Raw genomic sequence first — 17,085 nt, 5'->3', positions numbered from 1 at the left:
CAACTCAGGGCCACCAGGTACGAATTGGAACTTGGAGGGGGGGAACCCCCGAGCGTGTAGCTCTCCTCCCGCACACACATGAATTCAGCGAAGGCAAAGTGATGAAAAATCCCTAGGTCCCCTTCCTGGCTGTGGGACCCCAGTAACTTTCCAGATTCCTCTCTTCTCTTGGCAGCCCTGCCTGGACTCCAGGCTGCAGAATGTCTGAAGAGCTGCTTTGGCAGAAAATACATACTTAAAGGCATTCAGGTGCAAGTTCAGCTGGATTTTTCTCCTCGTGTCCAAGGGGACCCAATCACATCCTTTAAAACCGTATTAGGGAAAGAACAGTTTACGAACTGCTTTTGGGGAGGGCCACTTAATTTTATGCTGTTCTCACTCTTCCCCTCGACCAAACACTCAAACCATATCAATTATTCCTTCTTAGTGTGGAACAAAACAAAACATAACAAACAGCCCCTGGTGAATAAGCCCAACAGTCAGGCTCACTTTGTATCCTAGATCAGGGGTGGGCAAACTTTTGCTGTAAAGGGCCAGAGGGTCTAGTGTTTTAGGGGCCCCTACTCAACTTTTCTGCTACGACTTAGTTCTGCTGTTGTAGAGCAGGAGTAGTTACGAACTAGGATACAGAAGCAAATGCGTGTGGCTGCGTTCCAACACAACTTACAGAAAGCCGCAGTGGGCATGCTTGGTCTCAGGGCCATAGTCTGTCCGTCCCCGTTGTAGATAGCAGCCACGGACGGTGCCTCTCCCGAAAACTGCCCAGTGCTTCCCGTGGCGCTAGCCACGTTCATGCCTACTTACACAAGATTTCGTTCTCTGAGAGCAGAGGCGTGGCTGTGGAAGCCGCGGCCCGGGGGACTTGAGGAGGCAACGTTTATCCACCGCTGCAAATCAGCATGATCAGAGATGGACAGGAGACTGGAAGGGCCTGTTTCTGTTTCAGTAGCAAACCTGAGCGAGCAGCTGTGCCTGGCTTTTGCTAATCCTGGAGCGGCAATCAGGAGCTGAGGATAATGGTCATTCTGGTGCTGGGGTGGCAGGTGCGGAGGCAGGGAAAGGTAATAAATTATTGGCAATCTGATGCCTCCGCAACCTGAAAGGGTCCACGTGGCTTCCGAAGGCACTGAAAACAAGTCAGTACTCAGGAATTCACTGCTCAAGTAATTGGGCTTAGAAACTCGGAGGTAAATTTGCTTAGCACGTGGCTAAATACCCCCAAACCAAAACCAAATGTGGAACAGTTGTGAGAATAGCAACAGCCAAGAATCACAGAGTTTCTCACAGGTAGAGGAATTCTTGCCAATCATCTTCGCCAGCCTTTTCGTATTACCGGTCGGGAAAATGAGGCCCAAAGAGGTGGGGGGGGGGGTGTAACCTGCCCAGCTAGTCTGTGGGGAAATCACCAGATCTCAGCCACTTTGACTCCGACTTTGCTATTTTCCCTGAAGGCATCTGAACTTAGAGGGGTTCCCTGACCATATCAACACTCATGTCATGAGGTTATGACAGCTACGTACCTGGTTACCCTAGAGACAGGATTTATGTTGGGATATAAATGATGCCAGAAAACATGTGAAGGTTACTGAGGGGGAGCAATGCATCTCCTCACTGGTTTAATGTAGATAACAAAAACCGCACAGGATAAAGCATTAAATGGCCGTCTTCCCACGAATATAAGTGCTGGTCTCTCATGTTGTATGATAACATGGCAAGAGCGGACTGGGAGGTTCTCAAGTCCCAGTTGGCGCTGACCTGTTTCTGTCCTAACAAATCGAAAGCAAACGTGACCCTCGCATCTTTTGTGTCTGTGACATACAGGACCCCTCGGGCGATGAAGGCGTTGCCGGCCTTGGCTTTGGGGTACGTGGTATTGATGTGCCGCTGCACAGAGAATGTCCTCTCATCCAGCTGGGCGACGAGAATGCTCGAGCCATCCGCACTTGAAGCGTAGATAATCCAAAGGCCCTTCTCATCCACAGCTAAATTGAAGTAAGTCTTGGAATTGGCAAAGAGGTATTTTCGATCAAAATACAGGGCATTTTCAAGCTTCAGAGTTTGGGATGTTTCTTTGCCAAAATCAAATCTGAAATGTGGAAAAAGGCAGGTATGAGTCAGCACTTTTGTGGACAGTGGTGGCTTTGTTTGTGGCTATGCTCTATTAAACTGGGCGGGGCCTGGGACTCTGCATTTCTAAGTTTCAAGTCATGCCCGTTCTACAGGTCTACCCACAATGCTCTGTGCACCAAGGATGTCAAGGATGGTGACTCCATCTGAGTGTCCCCCTGTGAGCCACGTGACCCCAGGAACATTCCTTACCCTCATGACTCCTCCGGGGTTTGCTAAGCTCCTGAAATGCCCTCTCTAAGATTCTTAGACCTGCAGGGGGCCTTAAAAAATGAGCTAGTCCAGTCTTTTCATTTTACAAATGAGAATGGAGAAGTGACTGGCCCGGGAACATAAGTAGCCAGAGTTTGAATTTAAGTTTTCTAACTGCATGTTTGGGGGTTCTTCCTCTACCCCCTGCTGGAGTTTTTAAGACAAACATGTCACAGTGGTCTAAATGAAGCAGGAAGTCGGCAGCTGAGAAGAGATGTAGCCAAGGCACGGCCCTGAAGTCAGTTTTCTCATCAGGAAAGTGATTGGATACCTTGAGCTACAGCATGGAGTCCCTTGCCCTCGGCTCCGGGAGGCTGTCTGATTTGGCAGACTCCACACCCAGACCAGATCAGAAAAGTTGATTGTGATTCAAGAGTTACCTAACTCCAGGAATGAAAATTCGGGAACATTAGGCTAAAAGAAAAGAACACAAGAGGGTGCCATTGAGCAGCAGAAGAAATGGGGACAGTGGGGCCGTGGCTGCGCACTGGAGCCTCACAAGCTGAAAGCCTTTTAGGAGACCCTGAAGTAAGTGTGAAAAAAAGCCAGAGGCGAGTGAGGGCTTGAGAAGAGCCTACCGGCCCAGCTCAGCTCACGGGCTTCTCTGTCCTCCGAATGCCTGAAGGTCAGGACTGCCATTGCTCTGGTATTGGCGCCCGGCGGCTGTGTTTCTTTTCTTTCTTTCTTTCTTTTTTTTTTTTTTTAAGATTTATTTATTTATTTTGAGAGAGTGAGAATGAGAGAGAGAGAGAGAGCACATGAGAGGGAGAAGCAGACTCCCTGCTGAGCAGGGAGCCCGACGCGGGACTCGATCCCAGGACTCCAGGATCATGACCCGAGCTGAAGGCAGTTGCTTAACCAACTGAGCCACCCAGGTGCCCTGGCGGCTGTGTTTCTTGAACACAGCCCGGGGGCAATGAGGAGCTACAGTATTACATGAGGAGAAAGGGCACAGGAAGGAGTGTGTCTGGGGAGTTCTGGCTTCTAAACAGGGTGGGTTGGTTGCTGTTTTCTGTTAGCATGAGACTGTCCAAATGAGGTAGCTAGGGACATGCTGAAATGATGGGGGAGCTGGGAGAGGGGAAAGAGAGGCCAAGGGGTATGATTCCAGCCACAGCTGACGTGTGTCCCGTCCCCAGCCTAACCCACAGTCCAATGCCAGCAAGGTTGTTGTGTCTGGGCCTCATCGGGGAAGGGGGTGGAGGGTGAGAGAACAGGGACCCAGTTTTCCTGCAGGTCCTATCCCTTGTTTTGAATGACTCGGACCATGGCTTTCATAATACTGGCATTATTTCAGATAGGGCTGCTGCTGGAGGGCTGCAGAGGCTCTGGTCCATCTTCTCACTCTTACTTGAGGACCTGCAGCCCACGGGAGGTGGTGTCTTGTCCAAGGCCATGGAGTAAGTAGGCAAAGTTGGAACCTGAGGTCCCTGCTTTCTTGATTTGCCCAAGATGACCTATTTCTGCCTCTAAAGCCCAGAACTTGGTATCTTCTTAAGCCACAAAGACAGAATTTTAGCAATTTTTTGGGGAGCCAGGAAGACATGGCTCAGTCTACCCAGGTGGCCACCTCTCTCCCCCTTGGGAGAGCAAAGAGGAAGAGAGGTGGCCTGGCCAGGGCCCCATCAGGACGACAGATCAATCTGAACACAAAGGCACCTGACTTTGGGGCGCCTGGGTGGTTCAGACGGTAAGGTGTCTGCCTTCGGCTCGGGTCATGATCCCGGGGTCCTGGGATTGAGCCCCACATCGGGCTCCCTGCTCGGCGGGAAGCCTGCTTCTCCCTCTCCCTCTGCCTCTCTCCCTGCTCATGCTCTCTCTCTCTCTCTGTATCTCTGTGTCTCAAATGAGTAAATAAAATCTTTACCAAAAAAAAAAAAAAAAAAAGGCACCTGACTTTGCACTGTGTTCAGTCTTTAGTCTTCAATGATCTGAGCTGTGAGGTGGAATTCTTCACACCTCAAGTTCTTCAGAATACAACTGACTTCGGGGGGTGACACCTTCCTGACAGGGGAGTGCTAGGTTCCTCCTGCCTCTTTTTTCAAAGGATGAGAAAGTGGCAACTCTTATCACTCCAGATCTACTTCTCTCTGGCTCTAACCTCACTCCTGGTGTCCCACTGGCAATACGGCAGACCCCAGGCCAGGGCTGGGTCATGTGGCTCACTCCCTGTGTCCTGGGGTTCATTCAGCCAGCAAGCCCTGACTGGCCCCTGTGTGCCAGGCTCTGGGGACAGAAAGATCCCTACCCCTAAGTAGCTCTCAGCTAACTGAAACACTACACGGGTGCTGTCTGGGATGCCTGAGGAGGGCAGCAGCAGCCCGAGGGACTCACCTCACTATGGTGTTGGAGCCTCCTTTGTGGTAGTAAAGAGAGTTGTTGTGAACGGCATGCCCACAGCCATGGAAATAATACGGCAGGTGCACGAGTGTGTAACTGCCATTCAGCAGTGAGGGCTGGTCTTTGAATTCCTTTACCCTGATGCCTGCAGGGGAGAAGCCAGGGACAGGCGTGGGAGTGAGTCAGGGGAGGGAGGTAAAAGGACGGAGGTTGAGAGTGAGGGGTCTTGCAAGGGTCCGCGTCCAGGCTGGAGTCTCAGACTCCCAGACTCAAAGGCCAATTCTCTTCTCTGGATTCCTGAACCGACCTTCCAAGGTAGAAGCCACAGAGTTGGTTTTGCTCCTCCCAGCACAACTGCATCGCTCCCTCCCAGACCACTCTAGACTGTTTATAAAATCTTCTATCGGACTGACAGAGGCCTGTACCGGGAACAGTGAATACTTGGCCCTTGTGCAGTCCCCTTTCCCTGCTCCTGCCACTGCTCACTCAGTGGTCCTCCTTCCTTCTGAGCCACAGAGTCCTTCTCAGCTGGTAATCTGGGCAGTCACCGAGCCCTGAGGAAATGAGGCAGTGTCTCAGCTATCGCTCTGACCAGTGAGTGTGGCCAGATCCCTTCTGGAACGAGGCTACTGCTACCCCCGCTGGGAACCCCTGACCAGTCCGTCTGGGGCCGCACAAGCGGGGTCATGCTTGGAGGCAGTATGCCTGCAAGAGGGCACCTCACCTTCTCCCCTGGGCTCTCTGTCCAACAAAGCTTGAAGAAAGATGGGCAGTGCACAAGAATTTGTCTCCAGCATTTCTTCCACAGTATGGTTTTGGGCTTTATAATGCTGTCATCATAATGCTATTTGTTTCTTTCTGGGTACTCTGCCTAAAACTGGATAAGCTATATTGGGAGCGCCCTGGTCCCGCCCCTGGGCCCTGACCTGCAAGGTTTATCCCCGGTGGGCTCAACTGAGAAAAGTGTGCTGCCTGCTCATTTGTGCTTTGGAAACCAAAAAGCAGTTGCGTGACACCAGTCAGCGGGGGTTCCAGACCTAGAATGAGCCCGAAGGCAGGCACCCGACGGAGGGCACAACCCCCACGCAGATCCGCCTCCTTGCCAAGGGAAGGTACCTGAGAAATGTTCCGTCACCCAGATCCGCTCATCACTCTTGTTCACAGACTCTCTTATCCACGTCCCAAATGTCTCTCTAACTTTCAGTACTTGTGTTGGACTTCCAACAGAAGCGATCACGGATTCTACCAAAGGAAGAGAAAGGAAAATCCCTCATCTACCAGCTATGGCTTTAAGGCGTCCAATTTCTGAATTTCAAAACAAGACGCTTTGCTTCATGTACCTGCCAGTGGAGAATGGTGATCCCCGACCTTCTCATCAGCTTTTCCAACCAATGTGCCATCATTCGGTGTAGCGCATGTCTCACCTACAACAGCGATGACAATCATCAGAAGAATCGCAGGTGGCACAGTGAGACTCGTGTAACTCTATAACTGGCGCTTTCCCCACTTCCCCCCAGGCTCTAGTCCTATAAGCATCCCTTACAATAGGCCTATCACATTTTTTAGTTGCTTGCTTTTAAGCAACAAGTCAAATACTTTCAATTCCCCCCAACCCCACGCCACCCCCACCCTCCACTTGGGGAGTTCCCAACAAGCTTTCCATAATCACAGTTGCTAAAATAATGCAATCCCAAGAGGAGGTCAGTCAAAGGGGAAAAGTGGCCTGTTCAAGCCTTCAGCATTGTGGGGTGGGGGGAGTGGAGAGCCATACTGACACTTTCCTTGCCCCCCTGGCCGGGTGGTACCACGATCATGGATTATATCTTCCTGGAAGGATTTACGCTTTCAGGGAAGCTGACGGGGCCTCATAATAGGGTGGCCCCTTTACCTTGTCTTCCTGGACTGCAAAGGGAGAAACCACAGAGGAAGAAGACCCAGAGATGTTTGAGCTCCTCTCCACCATCTCCCACCCGTGTTGGCTTTAAGGTCTGTGGGACATGGGTCCTGGAGAGGCGCCTGATTCACAGTTGGTGTGAGGCTATACCTGAGCTAGAAGTCATCCTACCTGGGTTGTAATTGTTCCCTTCAACAGACGGGCTTAATTCAGACCTTTGGTGAAGAGGTGTCTTGGGTTGGCAGAAGCAGGGCAGAGGGGAGGAAGGTGGCCAGTGTGAAGACACAGAGAAAGGACTGGCTGGGGAGGCGGACCTGGTCTGGGGCAAGTCAAGCTTTCTGGAGTTCAGCCCACTTGCCTAGACCGATTCTGAGGGATTCAAATCACCTGTGAGTTAGGTGTTAGGGACACCTCCGTTGTCCCAAGGGAAGCTCACAGAATAATCTATCAGTAAAATAAAGGGCAGGACCCCCTGTACTCTATGAGCCAGTGTTTCCCAGAAGTCCTCTTGCCCCCTGATGAGAGCAGTCTTGGGGACAGTGTTACTCCCCCACACGCAGTCCTGCTGCCTTGGAGTTTCATCTGCAGTTTCTGTTCAGGAACGTGGGTTTTGCCAGGAAAGGGATGGAGAGACCCTCCGGTTCTTAGTCTGAAGAAAAGGCTCTCATTAATTTGTGTTGTACCAACCTGCTTCTAAAGCTGTGGGGGTGGAGGGGGCTTAAAGAAATGGAATTGGGAGGCGAGAAGGCCAAGTTCAGATGCAGGATGCCTGGCAACCGAGGACTCATTTCTAGGAGGCAGAGTGGAAGATTATGGCCTCTCATTTAAAGCAGTTTTCACAACCCTGCGGCCCAGCCCCTGCTGACCAGCCTCTTAGTAGGCAGGCGAGGCCGGGGCAGGCGCCTCCCCACACACCCGTGTCCTGGCTGACACAGCCTATGGCAAACTGAGACTCTGCAAACGCTCAGGTCCGATTCCCCCCCTTCTCCCAGGGAAGGTTCCCACTCAGCTCATTCTCCAAGGGCAGCTGAACAAAGAGCTGCCGCTAATGGAGGGAGTGGTGCTGAACGCCAGGGAAGGGGCAGGGTGCTAACTGCTGGGCAGAATTATAATCAGGCTCCACTGACTGGAGGGTGGGGTGGGGTGACATCTTTGGAAGCACAGATTCACCCACTCTGATGGCTGAGTGTGCCCCCAAAATGTCTCCCCGAAAGAAGAGGGCACCTAACAAAACGAAAGACCAATTAGGGAAGTGGCAGTGACATCCCCAGAAAGTGTGAAAGAAACTCCAGGCAGGATCCTCCCCCTCTTTGCTTCCCACTGAAGTCATGGTATCAAGTTGTGCCTTCTCCTGGCCTCAGCAGGTGAGTGGGTCCTAGGTCACCTCTCTGGGGAGAAGCTCTAGCCGCACCTCAGAAGTATTTTTCATTAATATGGCCCTTCATTCGTAATTAGCTTTCAGTCCCATGGCCACCTCTGTCACAGATTGGCCCACAGACAAGTCCTCTTGGCCTTCCAGAGATCAGGCGTCCCTTGTTCTTGGTTGGCTTAGTCTCAAGGTGTGAATTTCATCTCTGAAAGGAAGATGCTCTAAGAGCAGAGTTTTAGAGCCAGGCAGATGTGAATCCCAGCTCTGTCACTTCCTAACTGAGTGACCTTGGGCAAGCTACAGAGCTCCTTGGTGTTTCAGTTTGGGATCTGTAAGTTGGTGGCAATACCGATTCCCATGTCGTGGCACTGCTGTGAGCATCCAACGAACTAAGCACTTAGCACTGTGTCCCGCACGTGGTCAGCACGCAAAGCATGGTGGTGATGAGGGCAGAACCATAGTACCGTGGGGAGGTTACCAAGCCGAACCCCCCCCATCTTCCCAGCATTAGCCAAGCCCTTCACGCTCCCAGAGTGAATGACTTAGCCTTTGAGACTCTTTCAGGGGAGAGGGATGGTGGTTTGGCAAGGAAGAGGAATAGTCTGGGGATAAATTGAGAGGAGGGTGAGGAGGGGAGGGTATGGGAGGCCCAATTCTAAACCTGCTGTAAGTTCTCACCCCCAGGGCAGAGCGCCCAAGCAGCCCAACGGCCTGGTGCAAGGGAGAACTCTCGATTTAGGCAAAATCTCCTCCCTCTGTTTAAGAAATCTGGTTGCAAAGCCTGGGTGAAGCCTGAGAGTTTGGGATCATTAGCCAAAGAGATAGGATCCCTGGGGCAGAGGCTGATGACCTGAACACTGGCCACTGAACATGTTTTGCTGCCGGGGGCCTTTAGATCTTCTGCTTCCGGGGGGTCCTGGGGGACCTGGAGGGCCCGGAGGTCCAGGGGGGCCAGGCAGGCCTTGGTCACCTTTGGCACCTGGAGAGAGAGAAGGGGGGGTGGGGTGAGAGATTGATTCAAGAGCCATAAACAGAGATGGGTTTCTCCCAGGGGAAAGGAGAATGAGCAGCTCCAGGGAGGACGGCTGAGCCCCCCTTCCCAGGCATAACTGTATTCTAGCACTCGTCCATGCAAAGTTGAGGATGCACCCATAGCAGACATTGAGTTCCAACCCTGTGCCAGGAACTGTGCTAAGAATTTTACAAATCTCCTACCCATTGTTCTTCCCAACCATTCTGTGAGATGGTATTAGTAGCCCCTCAGTGACCTGAGTCTTGGGGAAGTTCAGTGCTTTGCCCAAGGTCACCACTGGGAACAAGGCTGGAACTCAACCTCAGGTGTGTCTCATGACAAAGCTCATGCTCATTTCACTGGCCATGTTGAAGGATCTCAACCCTGACTACTTATTTGAGTACCTAAGGAGTTCTAATACAATTCTAGTGCTGGGACCCCACACAGAACAATTAAGTCAAAATGGTGGGGAGACTGGTCGTCTGTATTTTTGAAAGCCTCCTCATACGCTGCCAGGTAGGAGAAGCGCTGCTCTGTGTGGTAGAAGAGATCAGGGGAGCCGGCCCAGCCTATGACCTTGGGCAGGCAGCTTAACCCTCCGATCCTGTTTCTTCATTTCCAGACTGAGTCTCATCCACCCTGTCTTGCCCTGGAAGAATCCACTGAGGTCACTGGCGTGAGTGCTCTAACTTTAGATGGCCAGTGTGCATGGGTACAGTCCTTTCCATGTGCTATTGTCTGGAGCATTCACAAGGATGCCATGAGGCTGGGCCATTTAGCCCTTTGGTTCTACCCTCCTGTCCTGAGCTGACTGGTGATCTCAGGCCTTATTAGTTGCCTCTTCCCAGCCAGACCAAATAAGCCTTTCCAGTCTCTCTTGAATGGGTAAGCCAGGGTCACAGAGGCCAGAGGCAAGTCCAAGCCCACTCTGAAAGGGGCAGAGATCTATAGGCAGGGCATATATGATCCACCCTCATATGCCTTGTTTGCTCTCTGGCCTAGGGACACTCAGTTCTGTCTGCTCTCTGGAGTTGGGGTACACTCAGGGATGTTGCTTTCCTGAATGGTTTGTCAACACCCCTCACCTGTTCGGTAGCGTAGGGGAGTGCGATATTTGGGATGTGTAGATTCCTATATAACTGAAGTATAACATGGTCTCATATTTTCAAAGTATATTCACCTATATTTGATGCTGTCAAAAGACTTCTTAAATTTTATGTATTTTGCATAGCAACCTCCCTGTTTCAGAAACAAAGCATGCTAAACATAATTTGAGCTTTGGTCTTAGCATAGTACCTGGCAAACAGTAGGTGCTCAACACATTTTGCGTGGCTAGATGGGCGACTGCTTCAGGGTCATTGTTCTTTTTTTTTTTTTTTTAAGATTTTTTGTTAATTTTTATTTGACACAGAGAGAGAGACAGCGAGAGAGGGAACACAAGCAGAAGGAGTGGGAGAGGGAGAAGCAGGCTTCCACCGAGCAGGGAGCCCGATGCGGGACTCGATCCCCGGACCCTGGGATCATGACCTGAGCTGAAGGCAGATGCTTAATGACTGAGCCACCCAGGCACCCCTAGGTTCATTGTTCTTGACCATTTATCATCCTAGCTTCTTCAGGACATAGGTCCTGTCTCACTCACTTTCATCTTCATATTCCCAGCTACCAGCAAAGTTGCTAATTCATAAATGGTGTTCTTTGACATTCAAAAGTATTTATTGAATACATAAGGATAGTTATATTTTTATGATATGAGTGGTCTCTGAAGTACTGTGCTTATAAAATTCTTCTGCCTCCTCCTCGTCCATGACCATCAGCTGTCACCTACTCTTTCCACCATGTCTTTCTGTGGTTTGCTATCTCTATACCCCCCGACCCCTCCGAGGTGCCAACTGTCTGCTCTGAGCCTGGGCTGGAAACAGAAAAAGGAGATCAGCTACCATGTCTGCTCCAATTCTATGTCAAAAGGCTTAGAACAAAGATCTGAAGATGACCCTACCTGGACTGTGAAGAAAATGTCTGAGCTCTCTGTCAGTTGTCCTCTGAAGTATCTTAAATTGCTTGCTTACTTGTCTTGTTCTAGATTGTGCTAGACTTAATAGATATTTGGAAAAAGGAAGTTCTCTTCATCCTCATTCAATCTAACCATGATTTTGGACTGGAATTATCTAAACTACTTATGCTTACATTTGAAATTTGGTCTCGCCAACATTGTGATAACATGCACGATTTTCTCCTTTTTGAAAACACAGAACCCTAAAACATGCTGCAGAGCAGATGGGCACATAAAGCAGATAAGGAGAGAAGACCCAAGCTGCCTTTGTCCTAAAAACCAGGCTGGTTTCTGGGCCCAAGTGCCAGCCACTTACCTGTGGGGAGCACATCATTGGACACCTCTCCTTTGTCTCCTTTGTCACCCTTTGGCCCTGCTGGGCCCTCATTTCCAGTCAAGCCTAGCTCACCAGGGTCTCCCTTCTCCCCTGGGGTTCCTGTGGCTCCAGGCAGCCCTGAGGGGAGGAAAATGATTTATTAGCCTGTAGTACAAGAAATTCTGGTACACCACTTTGTAATATTGTACACTGTACTTTTAGGGTGAAGGAGCTTCAACAACCAAATACCTAAGACTTTGTTGCTGACATTTTAGGTCAGCAGCATGATCTAAACTCATTAAAGACTACCGTTTCCGGGTGGCTCTTGTGAATATTTTAGGGACCTTTGGCTGGGTCAACAGGTTGGAGAGGAGTGGACCAGAAAAGGGACAATTGCAGCAACAGTGGAAGGAAGGTAAGGCCTGACCCGAAGTTTGCCATGCAGGAAGGACGGAGTGCACAGAGGGGTCTGTGTGGTGCCCGGAAGGGTGGGTGTTGTCCCCTGCCTTCTTGGTTTCTTCCTCACAACATACTGGACTGGTAGGCTGCTCGGTCATCCTTATTCTCATTGTAGAGAAGCTGGAGCTCGGGCTTACTGTGGTCATCAATGAGGCCACTAGGTGAGCAGCAGAGATCTGATTCTGTGACATTCCAGTGCAAAATGCTTTTCATCAAAAGAGCAAAATGGGTAAAGTTACTCTAGCATAAGCGTTAAGAGGGATGCTGATAGTGTGGATAAAATGCAGTAGGTGGACTGTCTGCCTCTGTTCCCGGGGAGCCATAACTCCAGGAACTGCGGACCTGCCCCTGTGAGCTAGACATGGGTAAGAGTCTAGGCAATGGCCCCTCTCAGCATGCATTATGGACCACATAGCATTCTGATCCCCAGGAGGAAGGAAGCAAACAAGGTGCATGATATGATTGCCCTGGTCACTGCTGGCAGGTAGTTTCCAGACACAAGCAGAAGGAGTGGTGCCCAAATAGAGCCTCGCCATTTCACTGAGGTGAGGAGACCAAAGCCAGAGTCTGGGGAGGTAGAGGTGCCTAGGGCTCATGAGGCAGAAGGAGGTGGTTGTGCAGACAGAGCTCTGGAGAACTTCAGAGGGGTCTCCTTGGGTCTTTGGCTGAGTAATGACCTGCAGGGTGAAACTATGAGGCAGGGCAAGAACAAACAGGAAGTTCACTATACAACTCTCAGTGCTTGCCCAGGGAAAGGGCTTCATTCCCACCAGGCAAAGCAGAGAGATCTCAGAAAATGATGTGATATTGGGTAAAGTCCTTGGAAAAGTCTTGTCTCAGCAGTGAGGCTAAATTAGCCCAAGAGTCAAGGCTGCTGTGGATCCATTATAACTAAACTTAAAAACCAGCTTCAGAAGTATTAAACAGCTGGGAGTAGTTTCACTGCCAGAATAGAGTCCATGATTTGAATCGTTTAGTGAATGTAATGCAGCACAGTAACAGTTTAAGAAAGGAAAGGATCGTATCATCTCAGCCGATGCAGAAAAGGCATTTGATAAAATTTAACACCTATTCTTTTTTTTTTTTTTTTGACAGAGAGAGAGAGAGCACAAGTAGGGAGAGCAGCAGAGGGAAAGGGAGAAGCAGGCTCCCTGCTCAGTAACACCCATTCTTAATAAGAATTCTCATCAAACAAAGAATAGGAAGAAACGTTGTCAGTCTGAAAAGGGACCTCTATAAAAATACCTATAGCTAACCTCCTCCTTAGTGATGAAAGACTAAAATGAAAGACTAACTGATTTCTCCCTAAGATCAGGAACAAGATGAGGGCATCAATACTCATCACTTTTATTTCACATGATACCAGAGGTCCCAGCTAGTGCAATAAAGAAAAAGAAAAAAAAGAAAGAAAGAAAGAAAGAAAGAAAGAAAGAAAGAAAGAAAGAAAGAAAGAAAGAAAGAAAAAAGAAAGAAAGAAAAAGAAAGAAAGAAAGAAAGAAAAAGAAAGAAAGAAAGAAAGAAAGAAAGAAAGAAAGAAAGAAAGAAAGAGAAAGAAAGAAAGAAAGAAAGAAAGAAAAAGAAAGAAAGAAAGAAAGATTGGAAAGGATGGATTCAAATTGTCTTTATTTGAAGATAGCTGATTGTTTTGTAGAAAATCTCATGGAACCTATAAAAAAGGTTCTAGAACTCCTGAGCACTCAGGGACCCTGGGGCCCTGAGAAGGAAAGGGATTGCCTAATATTGGGCAGAGGTATTGTCAGATATGAATCTATTAACACAGTCCCCTATCTGTAGGGCCTACATGCTCATTCTCACAACAGCTTCCTGGAGATATTGCTCAAAGTGGCAGAGATTTCAGGCAGCAAGGAAGAGCCAGAGGCATGTTTTAGTGCAAAACAGACCTTTGGTTCCTCTCAACTTCTATAACCAAGAGGGCTTAGGACCCATTCATTTTCTTTTCTAATTACCCTACCTCTCCCCAAGCCCCTTCCTTTTTTTTTTTTAAGATATTTATTTATTTATTTGAGAGAGAGAGGAGGGGCAGAGGGGGACAGAGAGGCAGAGGGAAAGAATCTCAAGCAGACTCTGCTCTGAGCTTGGAGCCCAACGTGGGCTCGATAACACCACCCTGAGATCATGACCTGAGCTGAAACCAAGAGTCAGAGGCTTATCCAACTGAACACCCAGGAGTGCCCCCCACCGCGGCCATGTTCCTTCTTACAGGCTCTGGCTAAGTGAGTGCCCACAGCCCCTCTCTTACGCTCATCGACTTGGCCAGTCCCTACTCCCTGTCATCTTTTCAACCTTGCGATTGTCCTCCCTCCAGATTAACAGTTGAGATTTTAAGATCTGGACCCACCCTGGCCCCACTTCCTACCAGCCCCATAGGATTCCAAAATCACTGTCCCAAGAGAATCTGAGAATTCAGGATTGGAAGGCAACTTTGAGGTCATTCAGATTAACCTCACATCCCAGCCCAGAAGCCTCTCTATGCTGCCTGACTGGCTCTTCTCAAGTCCTGTCAGCAGTGGGGAGGGAGGGTATTACATCCCATCATATCACAGATTATACCAGAAGATTCTGCATTGCCTCAAGAGGCAATATCCCCTAAAACCTACATCTGGAGCTCTCAGCACCTTTCCTTCATGCCGGGAAAGTGATACACACTCAGTGTGGCATTTGCTCTTCCCAATTCAAGGGACCGTACCCAGACCACCCCCAGGAGGACAGCAGTGTCCTCAAGAACCTTCAAATGTTGATCACTGTTAGACAACGCAGCACACAAAGTCGTGTTTGCCAGATTGCCGCCAACCACAAAAACCGCATCTTCATGACAACCATGACATTCAGCCCTTGCGGGGGAGTGAGAGGGCGATGCGCGCCGACAGAGGGCCTGGGGATCCAGGGCAGCCCCTCTGCTCCGCGGGGGCCTGTACTGGGCGTGGTGCAGTCACACAGATGGCAAACCACACCTGTGGGCAGGGGGCAGTCTTCCCTCGCAGCGGCAGCCAAGCCCCGTGGCCCTGGGTCACCCCTGCCCACGGCCGTTAGGACAGCTGGCTGGAAAGTGGCGCACTCACTCAAGAAGAGCCCTTAATCAAGGGCCTCTGCATAGGAAGACGTCCTTTTGTCGGGATTTTAAATAGGCAATTTGGCACATTATCTGCAGGACACAAAAGACGAGAACGTTGCCGTAGAGTTGGGCCTGCACAATGCGCCGAGGATAACCGATACCTTCTAAAGATTTCACATGACCCGGATTCCGCAGTGCTCAGGGAAATGGTATCTTCTAGTTACTTCGGGGTTTTCTCTTTCAAGCATTTATTCTAGTCACAAAGAGCCTCTCCGCATCAGCATTCGATTTCCCCTTTATTCCTCCCTCTTGTGCCTTTTCTTTCTCAAAAAGGCCGTGTGTGAGACAGGAAAACGTTCCTTCCGGAATGCAGTTGTGGTTATGCTGCTCCTACAGGGGTGAGGCTCTAAAGCTAAAGATATTAAAGAGATTTGCTTAAGAATGTATTTTGACTCTGGGCTGGGCCTGCACGATCGTTTTTCCGCTTTCGGTAAGGAAGGGCGGGGGATGTTCTGTCTCCATACAGTCTGTCTTTTCTCTCCTGACCGATGCCTCTGACAGTTTCCTCTTGTCCCACCTTGGCCGTGCCTTGGCCATGGGACATTGGAGGTACAGCACCACCCTATCCCATTCACTGTCAGAGGACCCCCCCCCCGCCAAGGGGGGGGGGCACTTTCTTCCCTGGCCTGATGAGGCAGCGCCCGGCAGTTACACTGTGCACAGCCCGGCCCCCCCCCGCACAGTGCATCCTGTGTGAGTCCTGGCAGGCTTCGAGTCAGCACATTCTGCAGAGAAGAAAGGCTGGATTCTGCTCGCCCGCCTTGTCTGCTAGGAGTGGCTCTCTGCTATTTTCCCTCCCCTGTGGCACACACTCAAAACAAACTATCTCACCAGCTTTAGAGTTGGGGGTTGCATTATGTTGCTGGGGTCAACTTCAGCATCTTCACGGCAGGGGGTGAGGGAGGACCGCTTATTTTTTGGCAGGACCATCTGTCGCTGACTGAGGCAGGGCAGCAAAAGGGGGCCAGGGGGGTGTCACACAAAACCCGGTCCCAAGATTGGGATGAATAAAGAGGAGGGCATTTATTTCTGTTGCACGAGGATTCAATTTTTAGAGAAGACAATGCAGTATTAACCCTTAGTGAGAAAGTGAGAGACAGATGGAAAAAAAAAAAGCAAATGCTTGGTTTTGAGCCAACAGAATGTCAAACTTCATAGAAGATGTCAGTTGCAAAATTGACCACATTTAAGTCTCTTTAGTTCTCTCTGCGTCCAAGTCGGTGTTTTCAAATGAATACAGGCATTTCAACTTAGCTTTCCTTCTGGGTTAAAACCAAGTTTTGGAAACAATAGCTAACACTAATAGGGCACTCACTATGTGTCAGGCCGTATTCTAAGCCCTATACGTATCTCTCATTTAATCTTCTAAATGACCTTATGAGGTTGATACTATTATTGTTCCCATCTTACAGATGAGGAAACTGGCATAGAGTGATTAAGTAACTTGCCCAAGGGCACACAGCTAGTAAGTGGCCGAGCCAGGACCCAGACCACGCCATCAGGCTCCAGCACATGCTATTCCACTGTTGTTCTCAGCATTGCCAAGGTCAGAAACCGAGGGTTATCTCCGATACTTCGACCTCCCGGAAACAATGGTTAGGCTAGAGCTCTATACTCTGGTTTCATCAGGTTCTTCATCTCCTCAAGAGCCCACAGTGGCTCCCCGCTGCCTCCTGCAGACACCCATCTAGCCAGGGTCCCCTCCAGTATCCAGGGGCAGTCTCACTAACAGTCCCTCCAGGCTAGGCCTTTCTCTTCTACCCCTGCAACGCCCTCCATAGCTCCCCTCTGATTATTTTCTCAGACGTTGATCACACCGCTCTCTCTTGTCCCTTACACTTAGCCCTACTATACAACCCATCTTCTACACGGGGCCCTGTTCGTCCCTTACGTGCACAGGCAAGTTCAGCTTTCTCTGCTGGCGGTACTACCCGCTGGCAGGAGAAAGCAGTCTTCAGATCAGAGTAACCAGCTATTTACTCAGTAGCTGTGTGTAAGATACAGCCTCTCCTTCCCTGGACGAGAAGCCCTCATGGACGGAAAGTAGGCACTACCCTTCTTGTTCACACACGCATGTGTGTAGTCTTCAGTCATCGATTATTGAGCTTCACCTGGGCCCGGAGAGAGCTGTGC

At 49.9% G+C, this 17,085-nt stretch overlaps 1 protein-coding gene across 2 annotated transcripts in view; it reads right to left on the bottom strand.

The window, feature by feature from the left end:
- Positions 1 to 1,608: 1,608 nt before the first annotated feature.
- Positions 1,609 to 17,085, bottom strand: part of GLDN (gliomedin) — a 65,700-nt gene continuing 50,223 nt past the window's right edge. For both annotated transcript variants that reach the window (XM_088025124.1, XM_028100487.1), the window contains 6 exons: positions 11,361 to 11,498; positions 8,833 to 8,961; positions 6,060 to 6,143; positions 5,836 to 5,961; positions 4,714 to 4,864; positions 1,609 to 2,086 (listed from right to left, as the gene is read on the bottom strand). In XM_088025124.1, the coding sequence (XP_087881250.1) occupies positions 1,609 to 2,086; positions 4,714 to 4,864; positions 5,836 to 5,961; positions 6,060 to 6,143; positions 8,833 to 8,961; positions 11,361 to 11,498 (1,106 nt within the window). The remainder of the gene's footprint in view (positions 2,087 to 4,713; positions 4,865 to 5,835; positions 5,962 to 6,059; positions 6,144 to 8,832; positions 8,962 to 11,360; positions 11,499 to 17,085) is intronic.

The sequence above is a fragment of the Eumetopias jubatus genome, unplaced genomic scaffold, assembly GCF_037043125.1.
Source record: "Eumetopias jubatus isolate StellerSeaLion01/CBP00866 unplaced genomic scaffold, mEumJub1_p1.0 scaffold_7, whole genome shotgun sequence".
Lineage (NCBI taxonomy): Eukaryota > Metazoa > Chordata > Mammalia > Carnivora > Otariidae > Eumetopias > Eumetopias jubatus.
This window is presented reverse-complemented; position numbering and strand designations above follow the sequence as displayed.